Source organism: Scomber japonicus, chromosome 8 (assembly GCF_027409825.1).
Source record: "Scomber japonicus isolate fScoJap1 chromosome 8, fScoJap1.pri, whole genome shotgun sequence".
In the NCBI taxonomy this organism is placed as follows: Eukaryota; Metazoa; Chordata; class Actinopteri; order Scombriformes; family Scombridae; genus Scomber; species Scomber japonicus.
Window position 1 is genome coordinate 15555993 of NC_070585.1, and position 17502 is coordinate 15573494.

A 17502-nucleotide genomic window follows, 5' to 3' on the forward strand; every position below is an offset into this window, starting at 1 on the left:
TTACATAAGGACTGAGAAAAGAGAGAGTGAGGAGAGTGCAAACAGTCACAGACAAACAGGTTTTGCAGACCACCACAAGTAAGTAGTGGTACTATATAAAATAAGATAGCCCTGAAGAAATGTGGCTTAAGTTCCATGATTATTTCAGCAATATCCCTAAGCACTGTATTACAAGTACAACTTGTTGTATAGTGCTTGGGGATATTGGTGCAGTACCACTGCATTTACTGCAAAGGGCTGCAAATCTCTACTGTGAAGCCATGTTGATTAGATCAGGAGATTTCAGATTTGTCTTGGTAGATTTAATGAAAGGAAATCATCCATGTACACTGCAAATGGCAGTCTTTAGTTAACTGCATGCTTCCATTTTCTTGGGTTGTAACACAATGTTTATGAATTAGTACATATTGGTACTTAAGTACTAATAAGTACTTAATTAGTACTTAAATATGAATTTGTATGTATTAGTAATATTTTATTAAACTGAATTCTATAACTATGATAGGGTTGTATTACCAACAGGAAAAAGCAGGTAACCCCGGGAGGCCCAAAAGCCTCTGGTTCACTGTGTTTGATGCTTTCTTCTAATTGAATTACTTGCAAATGTGTTTATGATTTTACACCATTAAAAGTAGCTACAACATCAACTGTGCCATATCTTGTGGCCCACCTTATAAGATAAGATAAGATAAGATAAGATATACATTTATTAATCCCACAATGGGGAAATTTTCAGTGTTACAGCAGCACGTGGACAGTAAAAATAGAAAAACATATAGATTATACAAATACTGTAGGCTATTTATTTATTTATTTGTATTGTGCTCACATGGTGCATTTTACTAACAAAGCTGTGTTTCAAACCAGTTAAACAGCAAATCTGGTGGCTATAGTATTGCAGTGTAGGAGCATTGTTTTGGTTTATGGGGTTCCGAATTAAAGAACTGGATAAATCTGACATGTGTGTGCACTGTACTGTATGGGGAATCGCAGGCACCAGGGGCCCAGCAGCAGATCCTGGACACCCTGGCCCGCCGGGCCGTCAGAGGGCGCTGTGATGTCACACCATGACCGTTGCTGCTTCCGCTTCCGAGAGGCAAGAAGCCGCAACATCAACATCCACAGACAGATTCATTAATAACACAAAAACTGTCTTGTTAAAAGCGGTAAGACTTGGACTGAGTTTGATAAGAATGTATGGCATTAAAACTTTAACGCATTAATCTGTCAGAATAGTGATTTCTTGGCCGCCGACATTAATTAAAGCTCGCGTTAGCAAACGGCTAACGTTAGCCTAACCGTTAGCCTAACGTTACGTTCAGTTCATTTGAAGCAGCTTGTTTGGGTTTAAAAGTGTTGTAGCAGAAAGTTTGGAGTGTGTTTATTTCCACCACTCATCATTCAGGTGGATATGGGCTTAAAATAAACATTTCGGTCACTTCTAGCGATAAAGTCTATCAAGTACTCTAGTTTTTCATTCACTCAGCACAACCATATGAAGCCACCAGTCCTCCAGTTTATCCATCATTCACTTTCTGCTGTTTATCTTTCTCTTAGTTTGTTCCAGGTGTCTGAGGATGTCGGGGCAGAAGCGTCCTGCTGACCCCAGCGGTCCCTCGTCCTCCGGCGCTCCCCCAGAGAAGCGCAGGGAGCGTGACGGAGAGGACGGAGGTCCTGGTGTCAGTGCCGCTGCCGGAGGGGCCACCGCGGTGGAGACGGTCATCAAACTGGGAGGGGTGTCCAACACGGTGAGATACTTGTATTTACTCATAACTCTGATCGTGATAATGTAAAGTGTTTGTTTGTTTAGCTGATGTGTGTGGTTGTAATCTTGCTTGAATCAATTCTTTTTCAGGAGGAACAAGACATCAAAGCTCTCCAGGCCAAGAACCGAAAGTTGGGAGAAGCTCTTGATCAAAGACAGGTAGAATTTCTACCAACATTTACATCCAGTCTCTCTCTCTCTCTCTCTCTCTCTCTCTCTCTCTCTCTCTCTCTCTCTCTCTCTCTCTCACACACACACACACACACTCACACACACTATTTACATCCAGTCTCTCTCTCTCTCTCTCTCTCTCTCTCTCTCTCTCTCTCTCTCTCTCACACACACACACACTCACACACACACAAACACACAGAGGAATCTGCACATGTGTACTCTGTTGCTCCAAAGAATATTCATCTCTTGTATTTGTTGGTTTGCAGGTGATTGAGGATGAACTGCGAGAGCGAATTGAAAGACTGGAGACCCGCCAGGCCACTGATGATGCTAGTCTTCTGATTCTTAATAGATACTGGAACCAGGTAAACTGTCACAGAATGATAAGCAAGAAACCAAACTTGCTTGTTCACCATCAACACTGTAAAGATTAATCATAAAGTCTAAATGTAATGCTGTTTTCTTTCCCTAATTCCATTTGCTTTCAGCTTGATGAAAACATTCAGTTTATCATCAGGCGTTATGACCAATCACCCAGCGAACCAGAGAAATCTCCAGCAGGTGAGGGGCGGAGCCTGAAGCCAGAAACTCCTGAACCTGATGGCGACTCCAACCAGGAAAGGGCAAAAGAGAGAGGTAAAGGGATGTTAATGTAGGATCATGACTGAGAAGGCAATAACATATATATTTGTTTACCAGACTGGGTCACACAACTCCCAGTTTTACACAGCATCTTCTTACTTTTGGACTGAGCAAAGACAATGGGTTAAATAGCTATATGCTATAGCTGTTACTAGATGAGATGTTGATATTTGTGAGAGGTAGTGCATCGACTTCAGTCAAATTTAAAGAAATATTCACAGATAAATGAAACCAGAAAATTCCGAGCAGCCTCAGTGCACCTTGGCTTAGATTATACCAGTGTCTTTACCTCTGTTGGAGAGGAAATAAAATACAAGCACTAATGATAGTATGGCAGGAGGACAGTGTGCAATAAGGTCTTGCTTTCCCCACAGATATTTTACTTTTACTTATACAGTTATGTACAGTTATAAAGGATTAACAGTACCATAGTATTTGCATCAGAAAATACTGTTGAGTGTAAAAAAACAATATATAGCTTAAAAAATCCATTGTGAAAACTGTGTTGGAGCTTTCTATATTTGTTCAAATCCACATGTGTCACCCAGGCCACCAGGGAGAGACGTCCAACTCTTTCCTCGCCACGCTGGCCAGCAGCAGCAGTGAGGAGATGGAGGCCGAGCTCCAGGAGAGGGTGGAGTCCAGCCAGAAGCAGGCCAATCGCGTGGTGGAGATCTACGTTCGTCTAAAGAGCACTGTGGACCAACTGAAGACAGAGCTGGACTCTGAAGCTGGTGAGATAGAGATGGAGTATAGCTGAGGACATCACATTATTACACATTACATCGTGTCACTATACTATTGTTTCTTTCTTTCCAGAGGGCACTTTGTGGCAGGCAGCTTCCAAACTAAACGCCCTCCTGACCAGTGAAAATGAGCGGCTACAACAGCTGACTGAAGACCTCAAGCAGAAACACAGTCACATGACCAGCGAGGTAGGGCTTAAATTCACTGATGCAGTATGTTCCCTCTCAGGTACAGCCAACCTTTACAGTTACAAAAATGTGCTTTGAGCTTGTTTTACCACATTTGGAGGCTGGTTTGGTGCGCTTTAACCTAGTAAACTTAGAAGAGTAATATTTTAGCAGTTATTATATTTCTGTTAGCCCTTGTGTGTGCCATTAAGTCTCTCTGTTTTCTTACATTGCCCAGTCCCGGTCTCTGGGGCGTGCAGCGAACAAGGCAGACCAGCGTGTCAGCGAGCTGCAGGTTCTGATCGAGGAGCTTCAGTGGGACATGGAGAAGATCCGTCGGCGAGAAAATCGGCTCAATGCACACCTGAGCGAGATTCTGGAAAGGGTGAGGAGGTTTTCTGTGTGTATGTTTGTCAGCCTTTCACTGTTGGTGCTTTTCCACTACACAGTTCCAGCACGACTCGACTCATTTTTTTTGCGTTTCCACTAGAGATAGTACCTGGTACCTGGTACTTTTTAAGTACCAGCTCTGCTGAGATTCCAAGCGAGCCGAGCCGATACTAAATGTGACGTCAACAGACTGCGGGCCACTGATTGGTCAGAAGAGTTGTCGCTGCAGAGTCATTAGCCATCCCACACAAGAATCAAACCGGGCATTTTTAACAGCGTTACAGTCATTCGTTTCTCTTCTCTTGCTTTGTGTGTGACAGAAAGTCACATACAGCAGCAAGTACACCACGGCCTCCATGTCCTCCATTGTTTATGTGTTTGTGTCGCATATAAAACGAAGTCATGGCAGTTTCGCGGAGCCGTGCTATGACGACCCGCCCACGTTGAGTCAGTACTTTTTTGTAATGGAAAAGGTTGTATCTGGAACCGTGTCGAGTCGAGCCGAGTAGTGCTGCTGGAGCTGTACTGTGGAAAAGTGCCATATGTGTTTATGTTGAGGTTGGTTATAACACTTTCTGTCCTGCATCCCAGGTGAACAGCAAAGGCTATAAGGTGTGTGGGGAGGCCAGCAGCGTATGTGGGACCATCACTATTAACAAGAGAAAGGTAGGAACTTTTTTACTATTTTTTACAACAATACAAGTGATACGAGAGCTCCTAACATTTTGTTTGTTTGTTTTTTCTTTCAACATCTTGCTTTGAATACTTGATGACTTTTTCCATCATTTGTTCTTTTAAGTTTGAGGAAATGAACAGCGAGTTGGAGGAGAACCAGGAGCTTGCAGACAACCGCCTCACTGAGCTGCAGAAGCTCCAGCAGGACCTGCAGACTGTCCACCAGGAGAACAACAACATGAAGGTGAACTTCTGATTTGAGTGTTTGATTTGGAAAATGACCCGTCCGTGGATTAAATTACTTATAATTTATTTAATTCAACTTTATGCTCCTAAAAGTAATCCACACCACTTGTTAATCGTCTCTACATTTTTGATATACTGGTTCAAGTCAATGAGGTGCATCTCCAGTATATTTGATGCCAGAGTGAAGTTTTACAATTAATGGTTAGAAATATTTCATTAGGAAAACATGTTACCTCAAAATATTTCTGGCATACCATTAGTTGCTGGATTTTAAAAAACAAAAACAAAAAAGAAATTAATAATACTAATAATAAAATCAATTAAAAACTTGATTTTATTGAATATTTTCTGTTGCTCCTTTTCCCTCTCTGTCTTGTCTTCCTCTCTCTTCCTCTCAGACGGAGTTGTTGAGTCGAGCGGAGGGCATGGTGAAAGAGACTTCTGAGTATCGATGTCTGCAGTCACAGTTTTCTGTGCTTTACAACGAGTCTCTGATCCTCAAGGCTCAGTTAGATGAGACACGCGCTCGCCTTAACACTACAAGGACGGCACGCCTTCGACAGCTGGAGCACATGGAGGCAAGTGTGTGATTGTGTCTCTGCCAGCATCTGTTAATGTGAGCTTCATCCCTCTCTTACTTACTACTTTCTCTGTATGCAGAATGATGAAGTTGCTCTGCAGAGGAAAGTTCGCACAGAGGTGTTTCAGCTGGAGGACACACTGGCCCAGGTCAGGAAGGAGTATGAGATGTTGCGCATCGAATTTGAACAGACTCTCGCTGCCAACGAGCAGGCAGGTAAGTGTCTGAGGTTGTGGTTTATACACTGACTGAAGTGCATACTAGCTGACAAAACATGTTTCAGAATTCTAAACTTTATTTTGTTTGTTCCTGTTTCTCTCCATCTCTGTCTCTCAGGCCCTATTAACAGAGAGATGCGCCATCTGATTAGCACGCTGCAAACCCACAACCAGCAGATGAAGGGAGAGGTCGTGAAATACAAAATTAGACTGAGAGAGACGCAAACAGAACTCAATCAGGTAGGTCCAAAGGAGACAAAGCGAAACCTTTGCAGTCAGAAGAAGAAATATAACAATTATTGGTTGATGGTTGACTTTGATGGAAGCACATGTTATATCTGATGTGTGTAGTGAAGCACAACACAGCAGAACATCACACTGAAGTTTATCACATATGATGCCCCTGTAGATCCGTTCTTCAAAGGGCAACGCCATCCTCCAGTTCCAATCTAGCACAGAGATGGATGTGAAAGATGAGACAACCTCTCCTTCGACCCTAACTGTTTCGGGGGATCCTGTATTGAAGACAGACCCTGACAACGGCTCCTCTACACCCAGCAGCACTGGTAACTAACAACTAGTTAACTGACTGTAAACGTTAATTCACATTTTTACCGTTGCAGACAACTGAAATGGCCTGTTGGCAATATTCGTATGAAATGTTAGGACTGTCCCCGCTGACGATTCCAGCTTTGTCTCGTCTTTCTACAGGCGCCTCAGTGAAAACCGAGCCTGGAGTAGAACCTGAACCCACACTAAAGGAGGAGGAGAAAGAAGATAAAAAAGAGAAGGAGGAAAAGAAAGAAAAGGACCTTATTAAGAAAGAGGAGAAAGACAGAGAGAGGGAGAAAGAAAAGGAGAGGGAGAGGCCAACCCGCAGCGGTGTGATAAAGGAAGAGAAGGAGAAGCCAGGGAGCAGTAGCCAACTAGAGGAGTCTGCCGGAGAGCGGCTGTCCATGGTTGGAGGATCCAAGAGGAAGGAAATGGAACAGCTGAAAATTGTTCGAGCTGAGCTCAAGTGAGTGGCATGCGTGCTTCTGGTCATTTTAATTTAAAGATAATGCTGAGTGTCTGCTTGTGTTTCGTAGTTTATGAGACTGTTGTCTAACCTGGAAATTTCAGCCCATGTTCCAGCGAGCATCCAGCCTGCTGAATCATTTCATATGTTTGCATCACAAAGAACACACACACACAAATGCAAACACATACACACAAATGCATATATATATACATATACACACACACACACACACACACACACACACATATACATATACACATACACACAGCTTGTGATGCAGGAAGAACTTGACTGACATGTTACATAATATGTTTGCTTTGCTTATTGACAGACAAATAATATGGGCAAATAATATGTTTGTTAAGAATTAGGATTATGCTTCATGCCTGACAATTTTAACTCCCAGGAGGTGCCATTTCTACCACCTTTTTGTTACCAGCGTGTTCATCTTCAACTCTCTGTTGTTGTTTATCTAAACATTTGTTTGAATGTTTTTGCTGAGGGAGCGATTTTTGTAAGTATGTTAAATAAAAATCATATGACTGTGAATCACCAGCATGATCACAGGGGAAAAAATAGACCCTTGATTTAATATATGGCAAGTAAACAAAACTGTTGTCACTTTGAAATTGACTAAAAATGATGTTTACTTCTCTTGTCCCCGTCACCCCCACAAAAAATAACTTATTGGCAGAGCCCTTATTGATTTCTGATTCTTTTCATATTTTTGGATGAAGCTGCTGATGACAGTTGTGATTAACACTCTAACCCTGACTGTTCAGGAAAGCTCAGGAGTCTCAGAGGGAGATGAAGCTGCTGTTGGACATGTACCGCTCAGCACCCAAGGAGCAGAGGGACAAAGTCCAGCTCATGGCTGCAGAGAAGAAGGCCAAGTCAGAGGTGATCAACACTTTGCACTACACATGTATTGTATTTGGACATTAATAACATGACTTATGGATATTTGTGCTGGTTCTCTCTTTTGGCTTTGATCGTTTCAGCTGATTGACACACAGCTAGATAGTGCATTACATTTCTTAGCACAGCTTTATTCAAGTCAGTCACATTTATTGCCAAGTAACTGGGGATTTCCACCGGGTCCATCAGCGGCGCGGAACAGCTGCGCCACGGTTTAGCGCCGTCCTCTGCCTGGCGTCAACTCACACCGGGAGCGTTACAGCAACGGAGCGGAGCATGCTCTGGGAGAGAAATCTGCCTTTTAAAATGAAGTTGCACTGTTAATACAGTAATTACGGTAGCCCAATCAAATCCGAATGAGTGCCTTTGGTCTACCGTAATTATTGTAGTAGCAGCACAACTAAACAGCCCGATTTTGTTAACTTGCTCAAATTTAGTTGATTTGGTAATTTTCTTTGATTTTTGTGCTTATACCATGTGTCAGTAGGTTACGTAGCTAGATGGTGTCTTTATCTGTCTGTTTTATTCGATTGGGAGGCCGCACGGGTTGTTTTATTTTGAAAGACGGATGTTTTATTATGCCCATTCTGTGTCTGACTTCCTGTCTGGTGCAATCTGCTCTGTTGAGCTTGTCGCGAGTTAGAAATGGCTCTGTCAAAAATAGAAATGCTGCGGATTGATAGCGCTGCGGCGCAGAGAGACGCTGCTAAGACACTCCCAGTGGAAACACTCATTGATTATAGTGTTGCACATACAAGGAATTTGCCTGGTGTTGTGGTCAAAAATACTCAAAATGAACTACTCTAACATAATAATACTATAATATAGTATAAAAAAGAAGGAAAGAATTTACTAACTGATGCATTCCCATGATAACAATACTGATTCCAGGGAGATGAGCTGCGGCAAAGGCTGAGGGAGCTGGAGGAGAGAGAGAGGAGGGAAGGAAAGAAAATGGCAGACGAAGAAGCTCTTAGGAAGATCCGCTCTGTGGAGGAGCAGATCGACATCCTCAACAAAAAGCTGTCTATTGCAAAACAGGTGAGCGAGTCGGCCATTTTATTTAGCATTTGCCTGGTTCTCCTTTCGTCCTCTTGACACTCCGTCTCACCCCTTTGCTCCCTGTGCAGGAGGAGGACGCGCTGCTGAGCGAGATGGATGTGACGGGCCAGGCCTTCGAAGACATGCAGGAACAGAACATTCGTCTGATGCAGCAGCTCAGAGAAAAAGACGATGCCAACTTCAAGCTGATGAGCGAGCGGATCAAGTCTAACCAGATCCACAAGCTGCTAAAAGAGGAGAAGGAGGAGCTAGCTGACCAACTGCTGACTTTAAAAACTCAGGTGAACCGCCAGCGATCTGCAAGGATACAAGCTTATACATGCTTCTTTTGTGACATGCACAAAGTTAAACTGAAGTGAAAACTAGCTATAATGAATTCTTACTGACTTCGAGTGCCATTAAAAATGATGCCATCCACAAAAATGCACCCTTATCATGTTTTTTTAATGAATCTTTAATCTTCATTTTCTTACATAATTTTTTGTGGATTTTTCAGGTCGATGCCCAGCTGCAGGTGGTGAGGAAGCTTGAGGAGAAGGAGCGCCTCCTGCAGGGCACCATCAGTACTGCTGAGAGAGAGTTGGCACTGCGGACGCAGGCTTTGGACATGAACAAACGCAAGGTAACGCATCATTCAGGTACCATGAGCCACAGCTGCAGAGTGCAAGATGAGCTGCAAACCAAACTGTAAAACACACTCATGTATGAACACTTAATCCTCAAACGCACATTTATATAAAAAGGATAAGTAAAGTTTTAATAAGAAAGAATATTTCCATTTAGGGAGAATACAAACTTTACTTTTAACAGATCGACTTGAGTTGTTGTTTCCTTTCTGTTTGTCTCCTCCTGTCGTCATTTAGGCTCAGGACTCGGCGTTGCTGTCAGAGGAGGTGCGAACTCAGTTGGAGCAGGTTCAGCAGAGGCTCAGCCTGGTCAGAGAAGAGGTCGTAGAGAACAGCATCTCGAGGGAGAAGGAGTCCTTTAATGCCCGACGAGCACAGGTAAAACATGTAGAAACACTTGGTTGCAAATGAAGTTAAACAAAGTTTCACACAGTTACATTCATAGAGGTTGTGTTTGCGTTCACAAGATTTTTGCTCACATTGACAACAAAGGTAAAGAGTCTACAACTTACACAGTGTAAACCAAGTGAATAAAGTGCATTCAAATCAGACTGCTTGAACTCAACTGCAGTTTAACATTCAAATTTAACATTTAAAGAATGCTAATCTGCACACTATAACCGGTCGAGGCAGATGGTCGCCCACTCTGAGTCTGGTTCTGCTTGAGGTTTCTTCCTGTTCAAAGGGAGTTTTTTCTTGCCACTGTTGCCAAGTGCTTGCTCATGTGGGAATGTTGGGTCTCTTTAAAATTAAAACCTGAAGAGTTTGGTTTAGAACCTGCTCTATGTGTAAAGTGCCTTGAGATAACTCTGTTGTGATTTGGCGCTATACAAATAAAGATTGATTGATTGATTGGTTGATTGATATATCTTGGCAACAGTTGCCAGGAGAGTCCAGGACATTACTGCTCACAGAGAGAAAATAGTCTTACGCTCTGCTGAAATGGTTGCAACTGTTCCACATCACTAACATTGTCAATGTGTTGGTTTCACGTTGCTGTTAGGCTCATCAGAGATTGAACACTTTGTCTGTTGATGAGCTCCTTTTACTCACAGCTGTCAAATTAAAATGTGTTTTAGGAGGACATCTCCAAACTTAGGAGAAAGATTGAGAAGGCCAAGAAACCAGCTGAGAAAATCAGCAACGGAGATGATATCCTTAATGAAGAAATCAGCGAGTACAAGGTGAGTTTCTGTGATATAAGAACACTGAATAATTTGCGGTCGGGGTGCAACATCAGCTAAACAGCATCATGGACACTGGTCGGGGTTTAAAGCATGTCCACTTATTTTGAATGGCTCAGTCATGTTTAACTGTGCTGATATGTTTTAAAGTCAGATGTCCCTGAACCTCTTCTAACAAAAACAACAGCTGTGTTGATCTTAAAATACGTGAATCTATAATCCTGAAGGACTCAAAGAAATTACCCCAAAACATACAGTCTCATAGTTATGTTGTTGAGCATGAATGTTAAGTTTAAGAATGGAGATATTGAAATTCAACAACCAGCAGCAAACTAAAGTCTGAACCAGCAGTCATATTTAGATGTCACCTGATGGGATGAACACCTGAGGTGGTAAAATAGAGCAGACATGTCCAGTTGTACAGAGACAGCACTGGAATCGCTCGCCTTTTACAGAATCTCTTAATAACAGGTTTTATTCTTATATAACTGTTTGGTCTGCAGGCTCTGTTCACTTGAAAGTAGCCATTGTTAACTGAATGATACAAAGTCATTATTAAGACTCTTTGCACCAATTGAGACCAACTTTCGGTGCGATCACACTCCTTGGACAGGGTACACACTAGGACACGTTTTAAAATTTAAACTCTAATGACCAACACATTTGCAGATTATAAATATTAACCCAGTTTGATTCAGTTACAAAGGGTCAAACACCGTCAGTAGAGTCACTGTCCTATTTCTGCTCTCCAGCACAGACTCATGGTCTTGAAAAATCAGCCACGGCCGCATCAGCCTTCATATCATGTAACATGTTCTTGGGAAAGGACAGTTGAGCTTGAAGGCCAGTCTCTATAACCACGAGCCTCCTCCCCGCTGCCCTAGATATTTGTGTCCATTCATTAAGAACCACTCAGCTGAGGGCAAAAATGGCCCCTCAGTTTATTGTTCAAACCACGATGAGCCTTTTCTCTCCTCCCCCACATCCACTTTTCTCTTTCTCTTCCTCTCTCTACCCCAGGCACGTCTAACATGTCCATGCTGCAACTCCCGTGTGAAGGATGCAGTCCTGACAAAGTGCTTCCACGTCTTCTGCTTCGAGTGCGTGAAGACGCGCTACGACACACGCCAGAGGAAGTGCCCCAAGTGCAACGCTGCTTTCGGAGCCAACGACTTCCATCGCATTTACATCGGCTAGAGCTACGATTAGTCACAAACACGGGCTGGGAAGAAGAGGTGAACGATATAAGCGGTGGTACAGACACTGCCAGGAGCCAGACTTGGATCCGGCTCGCGTTCCCTCCTCCTGTGTGCTCGGGATACTGTCAGTGTGCACGTCGCTTGGTGACTGCAGCCTCGAACTGATGATGCTCTGAACTGAATGCTTTAATTCATTTTTTCAACACTGACTGATTTCAAAATTCCCCCATTCAGTACCCACTACTTCACTGTATGTTTTCAGATACTGGTACGTAGAGAGACGACGTTCTGTGAGTTTGCATCACACACTAGATTTTGTCGTGTGTGTGTGTCGTGTGTATGTGTGTATGTGTGTACGTGTGAGTGTGTATTTGTATTTGAAAACAGGCAATTACACAAACCAGTATACAAAGAAAAAGACCAGTACAGTCAGAGAACAGCATTCCTCCCAATGAAGTGGACATTTTGTATAATCTTAGTGTGTATGTACAGACTGTCATTATTGTTTCTTTTTTTTATTATTATTTGAAAACTGCTTCTTCCTGCTCCAAACTGTCCTGAAATCTCCACAATCTCCTGATTCTGTGTAATTGCTGTTCTGCTAGTTATTAAACTGACTTCAGAAGTGTCTGGTTGCACTTTCCTTTTCACTTTTTTTCTTAAATACAGTGGAAGAAGTGTAGATCATAAGTACAAATACAGCAATGTGAAAATACTCCATTACAAGTAAAAGTGCTGTGTGTAAAACCCTACTAAGGTACATAAGTATCAAAGATGTAGTTAAAGTATTACAGTAAAAGTAGTGGGTTGGTCCCTCTGACCGATAAATTATTATATATGATATCATTAGATTATTAATACTGAAGTATCAGTGTTAGAGCAGCATGTTACTGTTGTAGCTGGAGGTGGAGCTAGTTTACACTACTTTATATACAGCTAAGTAGTTGAGTCCAGTGGTTCTCAACCTAGGGGTCGGGCTCCTCCAAAGGGTCGTCAGATAAATCAGAGGGGTCATGAGATGATTAACGAAAGGAAAGAAGAAAAAACTAAGTTTGATACACAAATATTTCCAGTTATTGGATTTTTGGTAAAATATTGGTACATTTCAACATTTATTGTTTAACATATTAACATATAACTATTTGAGAAGTTTAGAGGGAGCTGTTACCAACTCAAAAACATCTTAAATGTGACCCCACAATGATTTTTGTAAGATGTCAAAAGACAAAAAGGTTGGAATGTATCTTTAGTTTAATTTCAAAAGAAACTAAAGCTGTCAAATAAATGTGGAGTAAAAAGTGCAATACTTAACTTTAAAATGAAGCATGAGTGGAAATATAAAGTAGCATCAAATGGAAAATATTCATAAATGGAAATACTGTACTGTACAAGTACTGCAAAAGGGTACTTAATTACAGTAATGTGCTTAACTTAATGTACTTCGTTACTTTCCACCGTTGTCAAAATGTACCTATGTAGATTTGAATTAGTAATCTTGATATGTGGTGTTAGGAGGAACTATTAGACCACAAGTCCCAGTGTGCAAATCTCTGTTTATCCTATGCAGACCGCTTTTCTCCACCCCCCCTTCCTCCTCCTCCTCCTCCTCTTCCTCCTTTTTAAGACCTAGTCATGTTTGCACACTGGAAACAGTCGTTAAAAAAGCGCTGGGAGGAAGGGAGTGCCATGCGGCAGCAGCGACAGGGATTTTTTTTTTTTTTTTTTTTTTTTAAAGATTGTGCAATATAATCCATCGCAGCAGCGCATTTGATGCAGGCTCGGAGACAAAGGAGCAGTAAAGTTGACTGTGGAGCTCAGAGCTGAAATAAGAAGCTTTAGGAGACTCGTGGTCAGCTCAACGTCATCGCGTTTCCACCGTTTTCTTTTACGCGCAAAGCTGCAACAGAAAAGTAACTTTGGGACACGTCGCTGCACTGTATCTCTTATCAACAACTTTCTGCTGTATCTGGACTGATGGTCAGACATCTCGACTACTGCTGGATCTAAGCCTTTAACGGTTTCTTACCAAATATAGCCACTGTTAATGCTGGTGTGTCCTTGACGGAGCGGAGCGGTCCTAGATTGGATATTTGCAACGCTGCCAAAGTTTATAATTAAATACTCAGTCATATCACTCTGACTTATTATAGAGCTCTATTTACAACGTGGGCTTGTCTAATTAGCAGATTACACACTTGAATCAGTTAGTATTACATCCAATTTAAGAAGCTGGCGTACTTGGCCTCATATTTTACTGCCTATTGTGAACTGAAGCATGTTTTTAAAAAATCGCTTTGAAGCCTGACTGCTGTCACCAGAAGCCATTTTAAGTCTTTGATTTAAGAGCCTGTCTGAGTCATTGAACACAGGCTGCCCAACCTGCTCCGTGTGCAGAAATCCATTTTTCACTTTTCACTTTTGTTCTCAAATCCACAACTATGACTTTTTGTGCGCCTGGCTCAGGGCGCGCTGGATGCGTCATGGCTGCGTTTTTCCTCACCACCTGTGTGATGGTGTTCGGCTTGGTTGGAGCTGAGAAGGCCGAACCGACTCGGGGGAGCCCACCGGCTTTTACCCTGCTCACCTTGATAACGGGGACCTGCCAGGAGATCCAGCAGTACGTGGAGTCAGTAGTGGGGACCGGCGTGTTGCGGTCAGCTGTTGAGGTACAAAGAGGAGGAGCACCACCTTTTTCTGCACTAGGAAGTGGCTTTATAATGTCCTCTTTTCTTTTAATTGTTAATCCTATTTACTGGCTGCTATAACTTCACTGTGTGCTCTGTCTTTTCTTGATCACTTGTACCTGATGACTAATTTTACTTCTTCAACTTCAACCCTCTCACCTCTCTCCATCCATTTCTCCTCTGAGCCTAATTCAACCTTCACACATATTCCTCTTCTCTCGCCCCTCAACTTGTTAATCTCTCTCCTGATCCCCCCTCATCTTCTCTACCCTTCTTATATCCATGCATCCCCCTCACCCATGCACACACACTCTTCTGTCTCCCTGCTTCCACCCTGCTGTGGCTTCCTTTTCCCCAGAGTGCTGTGTTGTTTCTAGAGTCATTGCTTGGTCAGGAGAACGTCTATTCAGTGGCCATGGTAAGAAACCTCCTGGGTGTCTCCATCTAACCCGCCCTGACATGGTCTCCTAAACGGAGTCCTCTCAACATGGCTCTGTTTAGCCCATGTCAACCTCATATTTAGAGTGCAGAGGGTAGGAGCATGACTGTAGCGGAGAGGTGGCTGTGTGTGTATGTGTTTCTATGTACTGATATTTGCATGTGAGGCCACAGTACAGCCTTATTTAGGAGTTTGTATTGATAAGATTCTGCACATTTGTTGCAAAGCAGAAATGGAAAATTACTCAGTTGGTATCTCTGAGTGCAGACTGAAAAAGAGCCTTACGCCATTTTAGTAAACCCATTTGAAGAGGGGAAAATAGTGATTTTAATGGTAAAGTTTAATCCTCCAGTAAGCCTTGATGTATTACTAGTAGATTGCATTAAATAACCAAAGATTAGTGCTGTATTTTAGTATTTAGTATTTTAGTTTGGAAGACCACAGAAAAACGTGCAATGCTGCATTTCCTTTAAATTAATCCTTTTTAGCTATTTTGTTAAAAATAAAAACCTAAAAATCATGTATGAATCAAACAGATCAGTAAATCATTAAGTGTGTTTCTTTAAGTGATACACACACACACACACACACACACACACTGATGTTGAGTGACAGATGCCAGAGTCATGTTCTGACGTATTGGACAGTCCTCCCGAATGAATTGGTGTGTGTAGTGCAACAGGTGCAGATAAGATACTCGTCCAACTTGCTGGACTACCCTTGACCTTGCTGGATGAAGCCACACAGTGTATACGTGTTAGATTTTGGCGGTGGGGGGGGGTAGAGACTGTACAGGAATAGAGAGGGGCACTGTCCAGCTGTCACTCGCATGCACAGCTGTTTGTCCAAGTCAACAATAAAGCACTTCTTCTATCAAAAGATGTCGAAGTAGCCTCTTAATATATTTACTAACCTTGTTCAAACAGCTGCTGTAAATATATTTTCATGGATATGTTGGATATGTTGTTAATGTGATCAAAATGCTGTCTCTCCTCATTGTAACAAGTATGATAACAAAGCAAAACATGTCTCAACCCTTCCTCCACCCAACCCCAGTTTTTGGAGATGGTGATCCGATTCCTGGCTGAAGGAGCTGCCAGCGGACTGAACGTCATCGCCGTTTACGTCACAGAGATCCTTAGAGTCACAGGGTTTGATGGTGGGTACAAGGATGAATGAGCGTGTGTTTAGGCTTTACTGCATGCTCCACTTATTCCAAGCTTACTATAAACTGCAATCAAGTGTTTGCACAGAGTAGATCAGTGGCAATGAAGGCAGCAGGTGCAAGTGAAAATATGAAGTCACGCCTCTCCCTCGGGGCAATTTGTGTAACACTCCTTTTTAAGAGTGTTTACTCCTGTTGCTCACAGGTGTTGTTGAGCTTTATTCTTCCTGCCAAGTCAACTAAGCTGGATTTCCTCTTTTCATAGCTGCACTGACGCTGCCCCGCTTCACTCCAGAGGGTGTGACAGCAGTCGCCCAGTGGGGTCTGTTAGCCCTCATTGGCTACTGGGTGCTGACCATTGTTCTCCGCTTGCTGATTGGCCTGATGAGGCGGGTGTTCTGGATGCTGAAAACAGTCTTCGCTCTCTGGCTCTTCGGACTGATGGTGACTGACAAGAATGCCAGCGCAGAGACCACGGCGGTGCGCCTGGCCGGCCTGGTGCTGGGATGCGTCTTGTTAACTTTGCTCACGTCCAGCTCTGAAAAGTCTTCTGCAGTGGAGCATCGGCTGAACAGCCTGGAGGGCCGAGTGAAGGCGGTAGAGAAGAGGAAAGGGGAATAGTGATGGGAGGAGGGAAAAGAGGTTGAGATGGACAAAGGTGATGGTGACGTTGGTCATGACAATAGTAACGCTGATGGTTTCTATATTGTGTCAACGTATGATGGGAATTAAAGTAATCTCTGGGATTTTTAATCAGAAATGCTTTTTTTTTAATTTGCCTTCAGAAAATGCCAAAAATAATCAAATCACAGTATTTTTACACTAATAAAAAAGTAATCAAAGGCTGCAATAGAAAGACTAGTGTGCACAGAGGATTTGACAATTTAAAATGTCGGGTTTAAAAACTGTCCTCTTTCTGTATTGTCTTTTCCACAATTGCATACAAATAAAAATCAAATAATTTTTAAATAATTGTTCAATAAAAAGCGTTTCCTGTTGGTGGAAGGACCAGCATCTTAAAATAGGTTGTAGTAATCCAGTGTCATCTTTTGAGGTCTCAGTTTCAACTCGCCACAACTCAACCCAGGCTGACCTGTGGCCTGTTGACAGCCTCTCCAGTCTCCCACGCCTGATTGGTTCCCTGCTGTCAGCTGGAAGCTTATTCGATCCTTCACCCCCTCTGCCACTCCATCCAAGTGGAACAATCTGACCTCAGAGCCAGATTTATCAGTCCTTCTAGCTCGCACTGCAGTGGCACGACTCCTTTCCCTTTGCTGAGAGTGAGAGAGAGAATTCTACAACTATATGTTTTTATTTACTTTACTACATCATTATTTAATGATAGCCTTTGACATTTTGACCAGTTGATGGCGCTAGATGAAAAGTTCACAAATTATATATTTAGGACAAGAAATTAGTCAAGAGAAGATATGCAAATGAAACTACCGACTTGAGTTTGACAACAGTAGCATTTCTGGATTTGACATGTACAAACTGTCCTTGGTCTGGAAAAAGATGCCAAACAAAACAGGAAAATATAATACTTCTTTCACAGATGTTCTGAATTTCCTGTGAGAAGATTTTAAAAGGTCTGAAGTTC

At 42.5% G+C, this 17502-nt stretch overlaps 2 protein-coding genes across 3 annotated transcripts; both read left to right on the plus strand.

Annotated features, from left to right (window-relative positions):
• The first annotated feature begins 976 nt into the window (after positions 1 to 976).
• rnf20 (ring finger protein 20, E3 ubiquitin protein ligase) lies at positions 977 to 12138 on the plus strand. Of its 2 annotated transcripts, none has more exons than XM_053324064.1 (22): positions 977 to 1096; positions 1558 to 1748; positions 1856 to 1924; positions 2206 to 2304; positions 2428 to 2575; positions 3130 to 3315; positions 3401 to 3516; positions 3734 to 3880; positions 4477 to 4551; positions 4685 to 4804; positions 5205 to 5384; positions 5467 to 5602; positions 5723 to 5844; positions 6014 to 6170; positions 6316 to 6622; positions 7408 to 7525; positions 8435 to 8584; positions 8674 to 8886; positions 9102 to 9227; positions 9469 to 9609; positions 10311 to 10415; positions 11436 to 12138. In XM_053324064.1, the coding sequence occupies exons 2-22, from the start codon at positions 1578 to 1580 to the stop codon at positions 11610 to 11612; spliced, it is 3063 nt and encodes a 1020-aa protein (XP_053180039.1). In that variant the 5' UTR covers positions 977 to 1096; positions 1558 to 1577; the 3' UTR covers positions 11613 to 12138. The 2 variants fall into 2 exon arrangements, with proteins under 2 accessions (XP_053180039.1, XP_053180038.1); XM_053324063.1 differs by having other exon boundaries at positions 979 to 1166.
• A 1170-nt stretch (positions 12139 to 13308) lies between these two features.
• On the plus strand, positions 13309 to 16918 carry LOC128363112 (transmembrane protein 109-like). The gene is made up of 3 exons (XM_053324021.1): positions 13309 to 14280; positions 15794 to 15896; positions 16168 to 16918. The coding sequence occupies exons 1-3, from the start codon at positions 14053 to 14055 to the stop codon at positions 16521 to 16523; spliced, it is 687 nt and encodes a 228-aa protein (XP_053179996.1). The 5' UTR covers positions 13309 to 14052; the 3' UTR covers positions 16524 to 16918.
• Positions 16919 to 17502: the final 584 nt, after the last annotated feature.

Excerpts from the sequence above, each read along its gene's own strand:
- LOC128363112 (XM_053324021.1), top strand. The coding sequence starts at position 14,053 with ATGACTTTTTGTGCGCCTGGCTCAGGGCGCGCTGGATGCGTCATGGCT. Across the intron at positions 14,281-15,793 it reads TGTTGCGGTCAGCTGTTGAG|TTTTTGGAGATGGTGATCCG; the intron begins GTACAAAGAGGA and ends ACCCAACCCCAG. Across the intron at positions 15,897-16,167 it reads TAGAGTCACAGGGTTTGATG|CTGCACTGACGCTGCCCCGC; the intron begins GTGGGTACAAGG and ends CTCTTTTCATAG.
- rnf20 (XM_053324064.1), top strand. The coding sequence starts at position 1,578 with ATGTCGGGGCAGAAGCGTCCTGCTGACCCCAGCGGTCCCTCGTCCTCC. Across the intron at positions 5,845-6,013 it reads CGCAAACAGAACTCAATCAG|ATCCGTTCTTCAAAGGGCAA; the intron begins GTAGGTCCAAAG and ends ATGCCCCTGTAG. Across the intron at positions 8,585-8,673 it reads AGCTGTCTATTGCAAAACAG|GAGGAGGACGCGCTGCTGAG; the intron begins GTGAGCGAGTCG and ends CTCCCTGTGCAG.